General features: G+C 32.3%; 1 protein-coding gene across 1 annotated transcript; it reads left to right on the forward strand.

The window, feature by feature from the left end:
* The first annotated feature begins 2,792 nt into the window (after positions 1-2,792).
* LOC147076925 (uncharacterized) lies at positions 2,793-17,299 on the forward strand. The gene is made up of 4 exons (XM_085940943.1): positions 2,793-3,008; positions 8,211-8,360; positions 13,584-13,964; positions 17,216-17,299. The coding sequence occupies exons 1-4, from the start codon at positions 2,877-2,879 to the stop codon at positions 17,297-17,299; spliced, it is 747 nt and encodes a 248-aa protein (XP_085797069.1). The 5' UTR covers positions 2,793-2,876.

Genomic DNA, 17,299 nt, shown 5'->3' on the forward strand with positions numbered 1-17,299 from the left:
CGTCGTTTACGGGTCGAATGCGTTTTGTTTGCGTTTCGTTTACGGCGATATATCGACGATGCTGTCCAAACATCTGGACAGAGAAAACACAGTTTTCAAGGAGATTCTTAAACGCCTTTTTTTGAAACTGCACCCTGCTGCGAGAGTATTTATCACTCATTACAGTGGTGTACAAGGGTAAATAAATCAATATAAAATCAGTACATAATATTGCATTATACCTACATTTATTTTCCCACTATTGCTTCTTTTGGAGCTGGACTGTTTTATATCGATAGCGTTTTGAAAATTACCTATTATTGTGCCTATTATGTATCATCATAAACTTTGTCTGATCAATACTATCGACCGAGGGTACTTGATGGAGTTTGAATTTAAAATCTAATTGATTTAAGTTTTGTACTATTATTATTTATTAATACAATAAAAAAAAAGATTATAAGTTAATACACGAAGGGTAAAAACCTTCTTACCTAAATACCCACTAAGTAAAGGATGAAGTATAAAAACATAATATTGTGAATAATTTGAATACTTGCATTGTTTCTAAAAACTTGTTGTAAATACTATTAATACATTCGGTAGGTAAGCAGTTTTACAAAATAAAATAAAAAGTTTTGACACAGCACAGCTATGAGAAGAAGTATTTCATCAGAAGAAAGGCTCGCCATATTAACTAGAAGGTAAACTAAACTAAACTAAAAAATATACATATACCTATACAAGTACATAGGCACATACCTATCAATAGTAGTAGGTAGGTATTCATTATTCTCACTACAATATATTATTATTGGTACCCGTTTACATTTTATTGTATATATATATAGATCATCTAGATGAACAGATTTTAAGGGAGATATTTCAAATGTTTATTTATAATATGTGACAAAACAGAACACCCGGAAAAAACCTGGCTGTTCTGTTTTATCATGTTCTGTATTGTTATTGTTTTGTTTTGTCATGTTCTGTTTTGTCATGTTCTATTTTGTCATGTTCTGTTTTGTCATGTCCTGTTTTGTCCGGTTACCATCTAAGTCATACCACGTGTCTGGGCAGTGTAAAAATAAAACCCAATCATGATGAATTGTTTGCAACCAGAAAGATTCACTTGAATGCTTAATGCTTATTTGGACTATGTCTGCATTTGCATATAGCTAACAAAAATCCGCATGAAAGTCATTTGAAATAATTTCGACACTATGAAAATATCTAGGTAAAACGGTAAAAAAGAAATACTTAATAATATGTAGGTAATGTTTACATCTTAGTTCGCCACTGGCCTCTGAGACAAAAAAAGGTTTTTTTTTTAAATTCTTCGGATAGTGCAATAAATAAATTCTTCCATAATAACACTAGGGGTGAAAACAAAGACTACTACTATCAGTTTTCAGAACACAATAAGGCACATATTGTATGACATAATTTATTACTTTAGTCCGAAAAATTTGAAAAAATCCTTCTTTCTTAATAATTAGTGTCATCAAGAATTTCACAGTGGCGTTTATGCAATGGGGAAAAAACAGATATAATTTAATTAAAATATTTTATAGATGTTTTGTATATAATTTGTCAGAACAATGTATTATATTATTATACCTATTGTATCTTTTATCAAATAAATATTTAAAAAATAATTTATAAATAAACATTTGAAATATCTCCCTTAAAATCTGTTCATCTAGATGAACTATATATATATATACACTAAAATGTAAACGGGTACCAATAATAATATATTGTAGTGAGAATAATGAATACCTACCTACTACTATTGATAGGTATGTGCCTATGTATTTGTATAGGTATATGTATATTTTTTAGTTTAGTTTAGTTTACCTTCTAGTTATGGCGAGCCTTTCTTCTGATGAAATACTTCTTCTCATAGCTGTGCTGTGTCAAAACTTTTTATTTTATATTAATAGGTAATTTTCAAAACGCTATCGATATAAAACAGTCCAGCTCCAAAAGAAGCAATAGTGGGAAAATAAATGTAGGTATAATGCAATATTATGTACTGATTTTATATTGATTTATTTACCCTTGTACACCACTGTAATGAGAGATAAATACTCTCGCAGCAGGGTGCAGTTTCAAAAAAAGGCGTTTATGAATCTCCTTGAAAACTGTGTTTTCTCTGTCCAGATGTTTGGACAGCATCGTCGATATATCGCCGTAAACGAAACGCAAACAAAACGCATTCGACCTGTAAACGACGTTTGGCGGATGAATCCGAAACTTCGCTTTGCCGTCTGCGCGCAGCCTTACGTGTGCGCCTAAGGGCGGCAGGTTATATTATAAAAGTATGGTGAAGCAGGCTAGTAATCAATCTGCGGCATGATTTTCACAATAACAATAGATCATTATGATTACGTTATAATGACCATAGTAAATCCTCCGTGATGCCCTTCATTTTTTTTTTATCGGATCGCTGTTTTTCGTAAGTTGTCGCTATTGTTGGCCTGCTTCATTCAGTTGTATGAGAAAGCCGATTGTTGGCCCCTTATATATTTAATACCTCTATGGTGTGCGCAATGAAAAATGATGATAAAGAATCTAATTAGGTACCTAGGTATATTTTTGTTTATTTTTTTGTGAAAACCTTTTTATTTCGAATGAACTGTTATTTTGTATACATATCCGAAAAGGCGGTAGGTAACAATTTAATAATTTAACACATTTAAAAGAAATACTTTATTGGATATCTTCAATCGCCAATAATTATAATTATATGACAATACGATGGCAACACTGCTGATTGTATATTATTATCTATGGAATGAAAAGATTGTATTCCAGTTGGCGACATTGTCATTGTTTTCGCGTGGTTACTGCATGGGAATAACAATTAATCATTTGGTAATAAAATACGTAAAATGGATGTCAAAGTTGAACCAGACGTAAGCGAATCAGACGCAGAAAGGGAGAAAAGCTGCAATGTAGCCGGAGAGCGCCCAAACATTTATATAAAACAAGAGATTCCTGACATTGATAGTCCCGCATTTGAGGTTAGTTTTTACCAATACCTACTTATATCGAACTATGATTGGATTCAAAGGAAAGTTTCTCAACTTAGGCATGTAAAATGCAACAAAATATTTTGATAAATGCCCTTTTCAATGCATAGATTATTTTTTATGTGAAAATCATGGCACCAAAGAACGGCTCTCGGCTAACTGCAATGGACACGTTATTGATTTTTACGATTACGAGGTAATGGCCGGTTCGGATTGGTCGAGTGATTTAGTGAATTAGTAACTGAAAAGTGTCCGAACACAGTGCATTAAGCCGCGTTGACACGGTCCAAGTACGATCCAAGTAGTCTTGGATAGGAATAATTAGTATGAAGATGTCTCATCCAAGTGACAGCTTCATACTATTTATTCCTATCCAAGTTAACTTGGATGAGTAGGACGGGGTCCAAGTAGCTTAGATAGGAATAAATAGTATGAAGCTGTCACTTGGATGGCACTCGATCCAAGTGTACTTGGATCGTACTTGGACCGTGTCAACGCGGCTTTAGTGAGTGACGTGTCGAAATAAAGAGAACGACAGGTTCGTTTCTTTCAACCTGTACGAAACTAATCAAATTAAACCATAGACAATATACATACAAATTGTATGAGACCGGAAATGGTTTGAGATTTGACGTTTGGTTCAGTGTATCATTGAAAATCAAACCGTTCTCGGACCATCAGAAATAGTTTGACATGAAACTTCAAACCAATTCGAACGGTTCATAGACTAAGACGATCTGTCAAACGGGAAATCATTAAAAAGTATACATAACCTGAAAACGATATCGATCTAAGATTTTCTACAAATATTTCGTTTGTTATTTTCTCGACATTTGACTTTTAATATAATATTTTGTAGGATTAAGGAAAATCGACATGCCTAAAAACAGCATTCTCCGGCATGTGTAAGATCATCGTGATATGTTAATATTAATATTTTAGATTTAGTACTTTGTATTTTTGGTTTTCAATACAATGGATTTATTTCATTGTATCCCATTATTTTTTGAATCGTCGTCGGAAGATTCGTCTGATGATGATGAAAACATATATTATATTACTTAAAAAAATAAAATACGAAAAAATCGAATTTTTTAAGTATTTCGCTTAAAAGAAAATTAAGTACACATTTACTGTAATTTCCACATAGTTACACAATTTGTTTGTTGACCATGTCCGATCCTAATAGGATCATATAGGCCTCCACGGAGTGGAGGTTTGTATTAACAGATTTTATTTTTACGAGAAATGGATGGATTTGAATGAATGGATTAGGTCCATACTCTGACTCATACACAAATTGAAAAACAACATGTGTACTTGCCAGACCCAGGGTTCGAACCTGAGACCCTCGACATTATAGACCGGCGCTTAAGCCACGCGGCCATCTTGGGTTTTTTTTTTACCTGTATATTATCGAATATTAGAAACCTTAAAATATTTTTTTAATTTTCATCCGAATCTTGGCATTGCATATTTTTAGCAATTTTGTCGCATTTTACGTGATATGAAGTTACCGCTAGACGTAAGCACGCAGTCAAATCATCATTAGTCAACCGTGAGCGATGTTTCATTTTGATTGCATTCATTAAAGAAAAAATGCCGATTCGCTCAAAAATGTAAAGCTTTAAAAGCACTTTATGCTGCAACTTTCCAAAGACAGAGAGACAAAGAGATAGATATTTGTTTTCACAAATTAGGTTCCGAAAATTATCATGACTTAAAGCTCTGGCTTTCAGGACCACATCGCATTTTAGTGTCAATATTTTTTCTCCTTCAGGTGTGGCAAGGTGTGTAGAATCGATTTATAATAAAACACTAATTTTTATGGCTATTTCTTCCGCCTTTATGCAATTATTAAAGGGAACGCCATAAATATAGCAACACCTTCTAATTTAGAGAAATCCTTAAAACTCACACTAAACTCCGTTAGCAACCTTGATATGACGTGATTGAAATAGTGACCAACCATTATATTTTGCATATCTTTACACTTGAACTTCATATTATAAAAAAAAAAAAATTACATTCCTTTAATTGTTGTTCATACACTGAAAGTTTTGTTTTAAATGTATTCACTGCACTAATCAAATCAATTAATGACTTTTTTTATCTTGAAGTTGTAGATTCAATTGATTTTTTTTTTTTTTTGTAATATCACAGAATGGCAAGATCAAGCAACCATGTTTTGTCATGTAGTTGATAATATTCTGTTCCCTTCTTTGTTAAATACCGTTTAATGTCAGGTACCATCACATCTGTGATTCATTTAAAAATCGTGGCTGGCTTAGCCACCTTAGCCGGCTCGCACATCATAACTCGCCTTGTGTGCCTGACGGCCATAAATCAAATCTTCTAAGACCGCCGACAAATGTTGCATGCTACAACCTCGCACATCTGCCTAGCGGCAAACGTCAAACGCGAAAAAGGAGAAGTCTCTCGTCTGCCATTGTTATTGTGTTGATTGTATGAACAAACGTCAAACGCGGTGACCAGCGATGAGCGAGCAATGAAAGTGTAGACAGAGACAGAGACAGAAATGGCCGATGGCCGCAGGCTGTGCGCTTGCGCGGAGTCGACTTTTCTTAGATACAACATGCAGGCTGTAGCAAATGCGACATGTTGCATGAAGGATCGTCTCAGCGTCGCAGTTGCATCGGCCAATCTGCGAAGCTCCATTTGATAACGTTTGTTTCTTGGTTTACGATGACGTCACATCGACGAATTCGTCGTAATACGCATGCGGCGAGTTCTGGTGTGCGAGCCCTCTTACATCTGCATGCAACAAAAGTTCGCGATTTTCTGATCCACATTCTTCTTATGTTGATTGAAATTGCCTTTTTTGTAAAGCTTTACCACGAATTGAATTCACAATTTTAAAAGCAACATTCATCACGTGATTCAGGTTTAACACTTTTGAACAACGCCTGCTGGTGTATAATGCAATGATAACTAATAAAAGTGTGTTCATGTGTGATAACTAATAAAAGTTCATCATTTTTACACAAAATAATAAACCGAACATGATTCACAACCATAGCAGGAGCTCTATCAGTCGTTATCGATACTTGTTTATGAATAGGAATCGAGTACGATTAATATACGACTAAAATGCATTAATTATTATATCTTCTCCTCCGGTTCATTCCTTCAGTGGTAAAACTGTTAATAATTCTTCTGAAGCAGACATATCTTCAAAAACCAATTATCTACAGATCCATCAAATTGAAAAGATAGGAATTTACATTTATTAATGTTTTCCTGTAGAATTTCTTCCAAGTCCTTCTCATCACTTGTGTTTTTCGCATGACTGTATTTCTTGATAATGATATGTCATTGATTGAAGACATTAGTTCAGTTTTATTTAAATGTTAAATATTTCACCATCTTTGAAGAGTTTTTTAGGTTTCATTAAAACATCTGCTACTACCAAAGAAGCCACAGTAGCTGCTTTGGATTTTTCATTAAACTTGTTGAGAAAAGATTGTTGACCAGACAATTGTGATTTCAATTGTCTCACTTTATTTTTTCGCAACTCAGTACCAGGCGCGCAATTTCCATCATGTTTTTAATGGACGATTCGAAAATGTCTTTTAATGTTGCCTCTTATCGGAATTGATACCTACACTCGAAGCACAAAAAATAATAAGAATATATCTTTTATTTAACATAGTGAAAAAAAAAATTCTTGCCATTCGTTATGATAGTGTATTGTCTTTGGTTTTTAGGCAAACTTGTTGGAATGACTCGCATGAACATATCTATGAACATTTCACACACGGTTATACATTTGAGTTTCAATTTATTTATTTTTGGGTGATTGGTAGAGATGAAATTGAGAGCTGTTACGAAAGTAATTCACAGTACGAAGTTAACTGAGAATCAATTAGCTGTTTATAAACGCAAGTTTGATAGTAAAATTGCTCCGTTGCCTAGGTGACGAATAATTGTTGGCCAAAACAAAATAAAAATAACGAGAAATAATTAAGTACATAATTTATTTAGTGATATAAGTTAAGATGTATTGAAATAAACAAGCGGCATTCCAAAAAGCGGCCTTCCTTTATTCTAGTTTTAGTTAATCTGGGGGGGCTATTAAAACTTCGATTCTTCTATCATACTTTATTTGACAGATCTGAAATATGACGTCTCGCGCAATGATGCTATCATAGTCGACCATAATTTTGCTTGGTGAAAAATATTGTTTCGGGTTGTGAATTGTACTCTTTTTTTCTATGTGATTAGCTGTCATAACTAAGCTTACTTATATTTTTAAGTGTGACAGGTACGTTATATTTGTTTGGTATTATTTAGTTGAAAAATATTTTACTGTTTGAATACTTTTGGTTGATGTGAATTTTAACTAACACCGTGTGCGATTATTTTGTTTTGTGACGCCAAAGAAGTATAATTTCACGCACCGATTTTTTTTTACATATTGTGGACATTACAATTTATAAATTTAATACGTTCACAACATGAAATGAAACATTGTTATATAGAAGAAAGAAAAATAAAAGTAATATAGGGGCTAAAAATGAAAATACAAAAAGAGAACATAATATAAACATACAAAAGCAGTAAAAATATAATAATACATAGTATAGAAGTTCAAAGAAGTACACTGACCATATTTAAGAATTTATAAAATAGCGTCCACTAAACTCACCTTCACGAAAGTGAAATATATCAGCACCCGAATCAATTTGGTTGAACATAGTTATCGCCCTCCCAATTGGCATGGCCAATGGCTGGTTAGTTCTGCACCTTGGTAAAAATAAATAACTGACGCTCCCTATTTCTAAGATAGTTATCAGGGAGACACAGGTCAACACTACCCCGCCGCCCGCATGACCACTGTGTTCTAGCACTAAAGCAATAAATGAAACTTAGACATTTAACGAGTTGCTGATTGTGTTTACTAGCATATTATTTTTGTTTTGTTAGTAATATTATTGTTTGTAAAATAATGAACAAAGTCGAACCGCCTTATTATTTAAACGCTAAATTTGTGTTGTTATATTAAATGCAAAACAGGACGCTCTCGTCAGCTTCCAAGTGGACACTCAGGGTTAATTCATATTTTATTACCATAAAAAAGAGATGTGGGAGGCTTTCTCCAGCAGTGGATTGACACTGGCTTGTCATAATGATGATACTGTTAGATATTATTAATAATTCTATTATTTTCAGAATCGTGACGACGGTTTGATCAATATAAAGTCTGAGAATAATGAGGGAATCGTCAACAAAGTTGAATTTGTTGACGGCGGAATCCACCAGATTAAAAATGAAAACACTCAACATGGGTGCTCTCATCCACAATGCAGGCCATTAGATCAGGTACGTCCAATCATAAAGGTTGTCTTTTTATTTATTTTTTAATCGAAAGATCTAAATATGATATTGGGGTAACATTTGTAAATGATTTTTGGGATATGTGTTGAAGGTAACGATCTCCATTGACCGTAACTCAGGCTCAGGTCTCATTTTTTAAGCAATATCTTTCGATGATGCCACTATCGTGTCAATCGCACCAAACGTTACGTTTTTTGTGGATAAAATGGATGTAGAGATTCTTCTCAATTGGTCCTCACTTCATATGCGGCAAATATCCTTAATAATAAAACCGTTACGGACCCACATGCCCAACGAAGGTCAAAATGGAGTTTTATGGTATTTTCAAAGCATTATACTTTACATAACTTAAACATTGTAGATAATCTATTTATATAATATTGAAGCCTTATTATCCTTTATATCGACGGCCCCAGGAAAAACCGGTGTAAGTCTAAAATCACAAATGTTCAGGAGAGCGAAAAAACTAAAATATTTACGCTATTAAATTCATCATATAAAATGAGTGAGTTTTTTCTAATCTTATTTCAGTAAATCAGATAGACCATTTTATGATCTATATTTCTATCAAAATTTAATGGTAATTAATTGATTAACAGCTAAGATAATGACCAAAAATCGTTTTTATTTGGAATAATATTACGCGCTTGATGTTTTGACTCGGTTCAACATGCTTTTGCGCGGACAAAATAGATCACTGACTCCGCACAGCAGACTTATATTCTGGTATAGAACGGTTTTTTACGTCGCGTTTTTCTTACTCTATACGATTTTAGTAAACACAACCATAGTTATCGTGCTCTTGTACGGAACAACCATTATAGCGCATTATTTAGCTCGAAATAGGACAGCGTGAATACAAAATATTGACAAAGAGTAAGGAGACATATTGACATACAGTTATTTTGTACGAAGTTTTTATTACAGAAAAGTATCTAAGTATGATAATTTTTAAAAAATCAAAAAAAAAATGTAATTATTTTAGTTATTTATATAAATATTGTTAATATGTACAATAAGTAATATAAATTATTCAGGAAATTAGTAATTATGGAAGGATAAAAAAAGTTATGTAAGAAATTAAATTATAACGCAAGTAACTACGAGAGAGAAAAAATGTTTATTTTTATACATAATAACACAATTTACATTAAAAATATGGAAAGAACAATCATAATGTTAATAAATATTTTATGTTAATACAAATAAATCACATTTTATTCATTTTATTGGATTATTGATAACACAATTTATATTAAAAATATGGAAAGAACAATCATAATGTCAATAATTATTTTATGCTAATACAAATAAATCACATTTTATTGGATTATTGATAACACAATTTACATTAAAAATATGGAAAGAACAATCATATTGTTAATAATTATTTTATGTTAATACAAAAAAATCACATTTAATTAATTTTATTGGATTATTGATAACACAATTTAAATTAAAAATATGGAAAGAACAATCATAATGTTAATAATTATTTTATGCTAATACAAATATCTCACATTTTATTACTTTTATTGGATATTTTATACACCAATCGACTATTTTTCCTGCCTTCGAAATATATGTGGAGCCAGTATTGATTGATGTTTTCAAAATATTTTTTTTTCCAATTAATTTCTTTATGTCTTCTCTTTGCACCTTTAGATGGAGAATACGTTGATCGTACATCATTTCATCATGTGTAGTCGAATTGGGATTATTTGGTTTTTCATTTGTCAAGGTATCATTGTCCATTATGATTTCTGGAATGGCGATTATGTCATTACAATGCACTGAAGTGGACGGAATCGCAATATCTTGATAATCATTGCGGTATGTTTGTATTAAATCAGTTTGCGGTTTCGATATTTCATCCATTAAGTAATCCAAAACTTCAGGAGATGCGCATTTAAAATATTCGTCAATATCTGAACCACTTGATGTAAACGAAATTATACTGGGACAGTATTCTGAATAGCTAGAATTGTAATCCTTATCTGTCGTATCGTTAGAATCTGTAAAAACAAAATATAAAATTATAATTTAATACTTCAATGTATATGCCCTATGATTAAAAAAGTAGATAACAGAGTGATACCAGTAAAAAACATTCCTAAAGATGAGTTTACAGTACCTAACATTATAGAATTGCTTATTTTTCAGAAATATTAAAACTTAAATCTTTTCTAACATTTCAATATTTCGTGGTATTCAGAAAATACATAGATCGTCTGCTACATATATAACAAAAAAATATGTTTTATCAATATAAAACGCAATATAATTCAAATACTTATTCCCCATAATTTACTACCTATGAGGGTTAGTTTCTTCTACTTTGATTGGATAGTGTTATAAAACTTATAAACCAACACAAAATCTTTAAAAAAATAAAATCTTCTATTGAAGCATAAAAAAACGGTCCTGTTTGTTGTCAAATTATGTCAAATAATATTACATAAATTGAACTATATTTTAATAAGTGGTTAATACACACACAGTCTCTTCACCAAGAATCGAATAATATTTTAATAGTCTTACGTTGTTATAGTGGTTATATCATATTATGCTTACCTATGACTTCATCGTTGTCAAGGGATTCATCATTCACCATGTTTTTCACATTGCAGAATACGCCACTTGCTTCATCCAATATACAAGTATAATCTGTAAATCAATACACAAGCACATTAGATACCATGATTTGGTAGATATTCATAAAATATCTCATTTAAATAATAAAGTAGTTAAATATATAAAAATACAGATAAGTATGAATTACAATGAAGAAATGCACAAAATTAAATTATTTTAGAGGGTTGGCGCAAACCAGCAATCATTGCGTTATGCATTAAATTTATAAATTAATCAACTTAATATTAACATAAGCTAATTGGTTATCAAATAGTATTTTCTTTAAATAGTGGATATCATTATCTAAGCGTTTCATTATGAACTTTCAAAGAAACAGGGTTTAATATCAATTTTCATTCATATCTAATTCTTTTTTATTTAGGTAATTATACAAAATGTAAACTCTGTCCAATTTTACTAGGATTAAATAGCTAATAACTTTCATAATAATAAAACAATCATAATCAATAAGTAAAAAGTATGTTAATGTATGTACTTACCACTCTCACCACTACTAGATTTTTCAAAATTAATTGATAATTTATTTTGAAGTCCACCCGATGCTAAATGCAATATATGTTTTGCGCGATCAGACATGGTATAAGTACTAATTAAATTTTAAAGAAAATAACGATAATTATAAACCGTTGATCATAAAATCATATAAATTAATACCAATTAGGTCACTAGTCATAAACACAAAGATTACATAGGTAGGTACTTAATACTTATTTGTAATTGATGATAAAAATTCTCAGTCGCTAATCAATGGGAAAGTTAAACGAAGAAATTATTCTGTGTACATTTCACCATCTACACGACGTTTTATTTTTCATCTTTTCCTAAATTTCTATTATAATAATATATAGGTATAATATAAGGCACTAAGCCCAAAAATTTAAAATTAAAAGAAATTATTCAATATTTATGTAGAAACGAATAAATGTTTCTTTGACTGCATTTTGTATATTTTTGTTAATGTTTTATTGCGGCCAATAAATGCGTCTCTGTGAAAGCCCGCCTAATCCTTTTAGGACATCCCGCCAAATAAAATTATTTTCCCAGGATACTTAGAAGTGAGTAAATTTAATGATTTTGTCTACGAGACATATTTAAAGTGATAATATAATAACAATACTGGCTATATTGTCATATTTGCAAAAATATTATGTACATGTGCTGTACTTAGGCCCACATTCAATAATTTAATGTTTGAATTTATTTTGATCTTAGCCGAAGTCATAATATTATTATAAAAAGTTAATATTCCCACAAAATTTTATCGGTCTTTTGTAAAAACTCAATATTTCGAAGTGTCATAAAAAAGATTACCTATTTAACTTATTTGTGTCATAAATATCAGTCAAAAATTACTATGTATTCCATTACACAAATAATAAAATTAAGTATCTTTACTAGGTAAGATTTGTTTTCTATTAAATAATAAAAATTGTCAAATTTAGAAATAACATTACCGACTATTTTTGTAGGAATTTGTAATAATTTCAAGAGCAATTTATTTTATTAGTGTATATTATGTTTTCCTACTAGGATACATGATGGTATAATACGTATCGAAATTATCGGCAGAGTGCATAAAACGTTTGAACTGAACCTTTTGTTGAGTTTAAATAGCAGGGTGTTTAGTCTCCAATGTAAGCATTCAAATTTTTATGTCTTGTTAATTATTATTAACAGAAAATCCGAAAAATTAAGATTCTTACAATCTGTCACAATAATGACGTATATGTTGACGAACACACACAAATACAGAAAAAGGATCAAATGAATAAATGAGCAATCAAGAGTCTGCGGCGTATTTAGGTATGTCCAACCCTTAAATTGAGATGGGCCGGACATAATATATCGCAGATGAAACGACCGCTGAATGAATGCAATAATCCAGTAGTTTTAGAGGAACGTAGGATAATTAGAATTATAATAATATGCTATATTGACAAGATATTTAAGTTCGATGAAATCACGTGCCCGTGAAAAATAATTAACCAAAAAGAATGGAGAAAGCGTGAGGAGGCCTTTACCACAGTGAATAGAAACAGGTGATGAAATAATATAGTTTCACAAATTTTAATGCAAATTAATTTGTTTTCTACGAGGAATTTACCAACATACACTTCTCCATGCCTCGCTGTGTGACTCTTAGCCTTTGGACATCTCTCGTGTTAAGGGTCCACGTCTCGCAGCCATACGTGAGCACGGGTAGCACACATTGGTTAACACCCTACGCTTAAGACATAATGGTAGGTCACTCTTGAAGATACTATTCAGGTATCCGAAAGCACTCCGTCCCAGCTTTGTTTTTCGAGCAATTTCATCGTGCATGCTTCCGTCTATGTACACCTGCTGTCCGAGATAGACATAGCTGCTGACTTGCTCGAGTTAGGTGCCATAAATACAGATAATCGCAGGGTCCGAAAAATTTTATTAAACATTTCATAATAATAGCAATTAAATGTCAAAACACATAGTATCCATACAATATCAGGGAACACAGTCATAGTTTATGTATTTTAATATTATTGAATTGAAAATACCTACCAATTATTTTTGTAGGTGTCTACTCAGCAATATTTCACAGTAATTCATAGTAAACCACTGGCCGTCATTAGAAAAGATACAGTTGACAGAAACATGGTCTACAACAAAATAGCAAATGGAACCAACAACATCAAAGATATGAAGCAACAGCATTTTGAAATACTAACAATAGATAAACAAAACGTCAAAAAAGAAGTTAAAAAAATATTCTTGCCAAAGGTGGTTCGAATTATATTGAGAAGAGTAACATATTTTCCACGTAACTTTATTTGCAATGATTGTTGTGGAGTGTTTAAATCTTTAAATGATCTAAATTGTCACTTCAGTTCGTGCACAAAGTCTCAGCATCTTAAGTCATATAAGACGAACTCTGGTGAAAAACCAAATCAATGCGATGTCTGTTTTAAAAAAATCCGGAAAATAAGTGCCTTTAAAATACATAAAATGACACATACTGGTGAAAAACCACATCAATGCGATGTGTGTTTTAAAAAGTTCCTTCGGACTGGTGATCTCAAAAAACATAAAATGACACATACTGGTGAAAAACCACAATGCGATGTGTGTTTTAAAAAATTCCGGGAAATGGGTGCTCTCAAAATTCATAAAATGATACATACTGGTGAAAAACCTCATCAATGCGATGTCTGTTTTAAAAAATTCCGGGAAGTAAGTGCCTTTAAAACACATAAAATGACACATACTGGTGAAAAACCACATCAATGCGATGTGTGTTTAAAAAAGTTCCTTCGAATTGGTGATCTCAAAAAACATAAAATGACGCATACTGGTGAAAAACCACATCAATGCGATGTGTGTTTTAAAAAGTTCATTCGAATTGATGTTCTCAAAATACATAAAATGATACATACTGGTGAAAAATCACATCAATGCGATGTGTGTTTAAAAACATTCCAACAAATTGGTTCTCTCAAAATACATACAATGACACATACTGGTGTAATACCACATCGGTGTGATGTTTGTTTTAAAACATTTGTACAAGGCAGTGCTCTCAAAATACATAAAATGATACATACTGGTGAAAAACTACACCAATGCGATGTGTGTTTAATAAAGTTCCTTCGAATTGGTGATCTTATAAAACACAAAATGACACATACTGGTGAAAAACCACATCAATGTGATGTGTGTTTAAAAAAGTTCCTTCGAATTGGTGTTCTCAAAAAACATAAAATGACACATACTGGTGAAAAACCACATCAATGCGATGTGTGTTTTAAAAAGTTCCTTCGAATTGATGTTCTAAAAATACATAAAATGACACATATTGGTGAAAAACCACATCAATGCGATGTGTGTTTTAAAAAGTTCGATCAAAAAAATTACCTCAATAGGCATAAATTGAGACAACATTCTAGTGGAAAACCTTAACAATACGAATTTCGTTGTACGATATCAAGATACATAAAAATGCATATTGATCTTAATAGGAATATATAGTTTCCCATTTTTTACAATAAAAGAATATCGCAAGTAATCACAACACTTAGCCACACAAGAAAGAAAACACCTACATCTAACGTAGACTCTAACGTCTACGTTGAAAAATTGTGTCTATGCTGGAGATCAAAATTCGAGTAGCTATTGCTCCCAGCGATGTCGACTATGTGTCAAATCAAGCAACACACGCCCGTTCCGAACAGACCTAAACCCATTAAGGCCAATTAAGGCTATGTGGCAGGGACACTAAAGCTGCTTTTATATCGGAAGCACCAAAAACAGCATCTGACGGAAGACGCTTTCATTCTGCCGATATCGGCATCCCGGGCTCACCACTCCCAATTTATATAAATGAACATCTTATTAAATGTGCATAATTAAGTAATTTATTGTGTATCCTACCTATTCATATTAAAAAAAAAACAAATATTAATAATGCATTGGTTTGTGAAAATAATATCTTTCGGCGTTTTCTCGATTTCATGTTATTATAATTGAACTTTATAATATGTGTATATTATCCGTAAATAAGTATTTTGAAGATTATGAAATTACAAACAATATAAGTAGGTAAAGTACTTGAAAGGTACCGACCTACATATTCCCTTATATATTATTTTGACAAAGCGAATTTGTAACTTTATTGGAAGTTTTAGTCATTTTTATTCATGTATAGTATATAGGTATGATACCACCACGTTTATACGTGTATGGAGGACCCCTCAAGGGCAAAGTACGAGCGAAGCTATGGATGTCACATTCATGTTTCTTATAGTCCGCCAAGCCAAAGTCCTTCTATCGCCGCTCTATGCATAAGATGCTTTTTATTAATTATCTATAAATATATAAATTGCTAGATAGGGAGATAAAGGTTGGACCTGCGAGATTGGTATGATCGAGACTCAAAGGAAATAACTTTAGTTTTAAATCGTATTTGTATTCAGATACCTAGTGTTACTTAATCCCTCCAAAATCGCTGTAACTTTTATCTACCTGGAAAAAAGGTGACTTGGACGACCCTTTAGGTAAAACCCAAGTAAAGGCCCAAGCGTTCTGCCGCAGGCGAGAACGACAGAGAGGGATGAGCGTCCAGGGGTAGATCGAGAGGGACAGCGATAAGGCTGGAACGGGGACATAACCAGTCTGGCGGGCAGTAAACCCGAGTCTCCGATACCCGACGGACTTCGTGTCCCGTTGATTCTTAAATTTTAATTGACACAGCCTACGGCGCCCATCATTAATAAATTAAGGGCTGTTGAAAAATTATAAACCGTGCAAAACTTAATATTGTGTATCTGTGTGTTGTGTACGTACCTTTTTTGTATACTATAAGTTAAAAATAAAATTTTGTGCTACGAACAACGTGTGTTTCATTGGGAAGATCCACCATAATCAACTGTCAAGGCCAAACCTTACACTAAACGTGCTCTTCCCAGACACAAAATCCAGCTTCTATTGACCGCCCTAAACAATTTCAATCACTGAGGTAGTCGAAGGGTGGAAGCTGGTCGTGTGACTCACACGAATCGACCGACAGCACGCTAACCAGGGCGTAATTGACGCCCGGGCGACCGGAGAGTCGAGCGCGGAGATCGGATCTGGCTGTGCGGCCCCGACTCTCTTCCCTACCCGGGCTTCCGGGGTGTCAGGTATATATGATGTTCATAAAAATAACGAAACCTTTTTCCTCGTCTTTTAAAGATGTGCACAATTAAATTTATGTGTTTCATTTATATTAACGAATCTGTAGGATAAAAGGCATTATTAAGTATATGTTATGCAAAACTAAACTTTACAGAAAGCGAGGAAAAACACCAATTAAAAACAGTAAGTAACAAAAATATATGTATTCAGATGGCCAATTTTTTTAAGTTTATTTAATGAATATGATTTAAAATACAATCATAAAACGCTAAAGCTATTGTTATTTATTGCGTCGTGTGTTTTTTTGCCTGTTTCTACTAAATTAGTTAAATTGAGCCAGTTTGAATGAAAATAATATTCTTTCAGCCTTTTCTTAGTTTAAAACAATACATTTTAAAGTGTGTTTTAGGATAAATAAAAATATCTTTAAATATTTAGGAAAATAATCTGCTATAAATATTTTAGTTGGTTGATGGATAAATATGTAAAGTTACCTTCTTATATTAATTCATAATATTATTCACTATTTATTTTGCTAGGTACTGAAAATACGCAGATATAACTACAATAGAGAGCCCCCTGTTATTAGCAGTCTCCGCCACCGCGAAGAGCTGATTGGATAG

The sequence above is a fragment of the Rhyacophila brunnea genome, unplaced genomic scaffold, assembly GCF_057557595.1.
Source record: "Rhyacophila brunnea isolate RB1 unplaced genomic scaffold, BYU_Rbru_1.0 scaffold_13, whole genome shotgun sequence".
NCBI lineage: Eukaryota > Metazoa > Arthropoda > Insecta > Trichoptera > Rhyacophilidae > Rhyacophila > Rhyacophila brunnea.

Excerpts from the sequence above, each read along its gene's own strand:
- LOC147076925 (XM_085940943.1), top strand. The coding sequence starts at position 2,877 with ATGGATGTCAAAGTTGAACCAGACGTAAGCGAATCAGACGCAGAAAGG. Across the intron at positions 3,009-8,210 it reads TTGATAGTCCCGCATTTGAG|AATCGTGACGACGGTTTGAT; the intron begins GTTAGTTTTTAC and ends TATTATTTTCAG. Across the intron at positions 8,361-13,583 it reads AATGCAGGCCATTAGATCAG|GTGTCTACTCAGCAATATTT; the intron begins GTACGTCCAATC and ends TTATTTTTGTAG.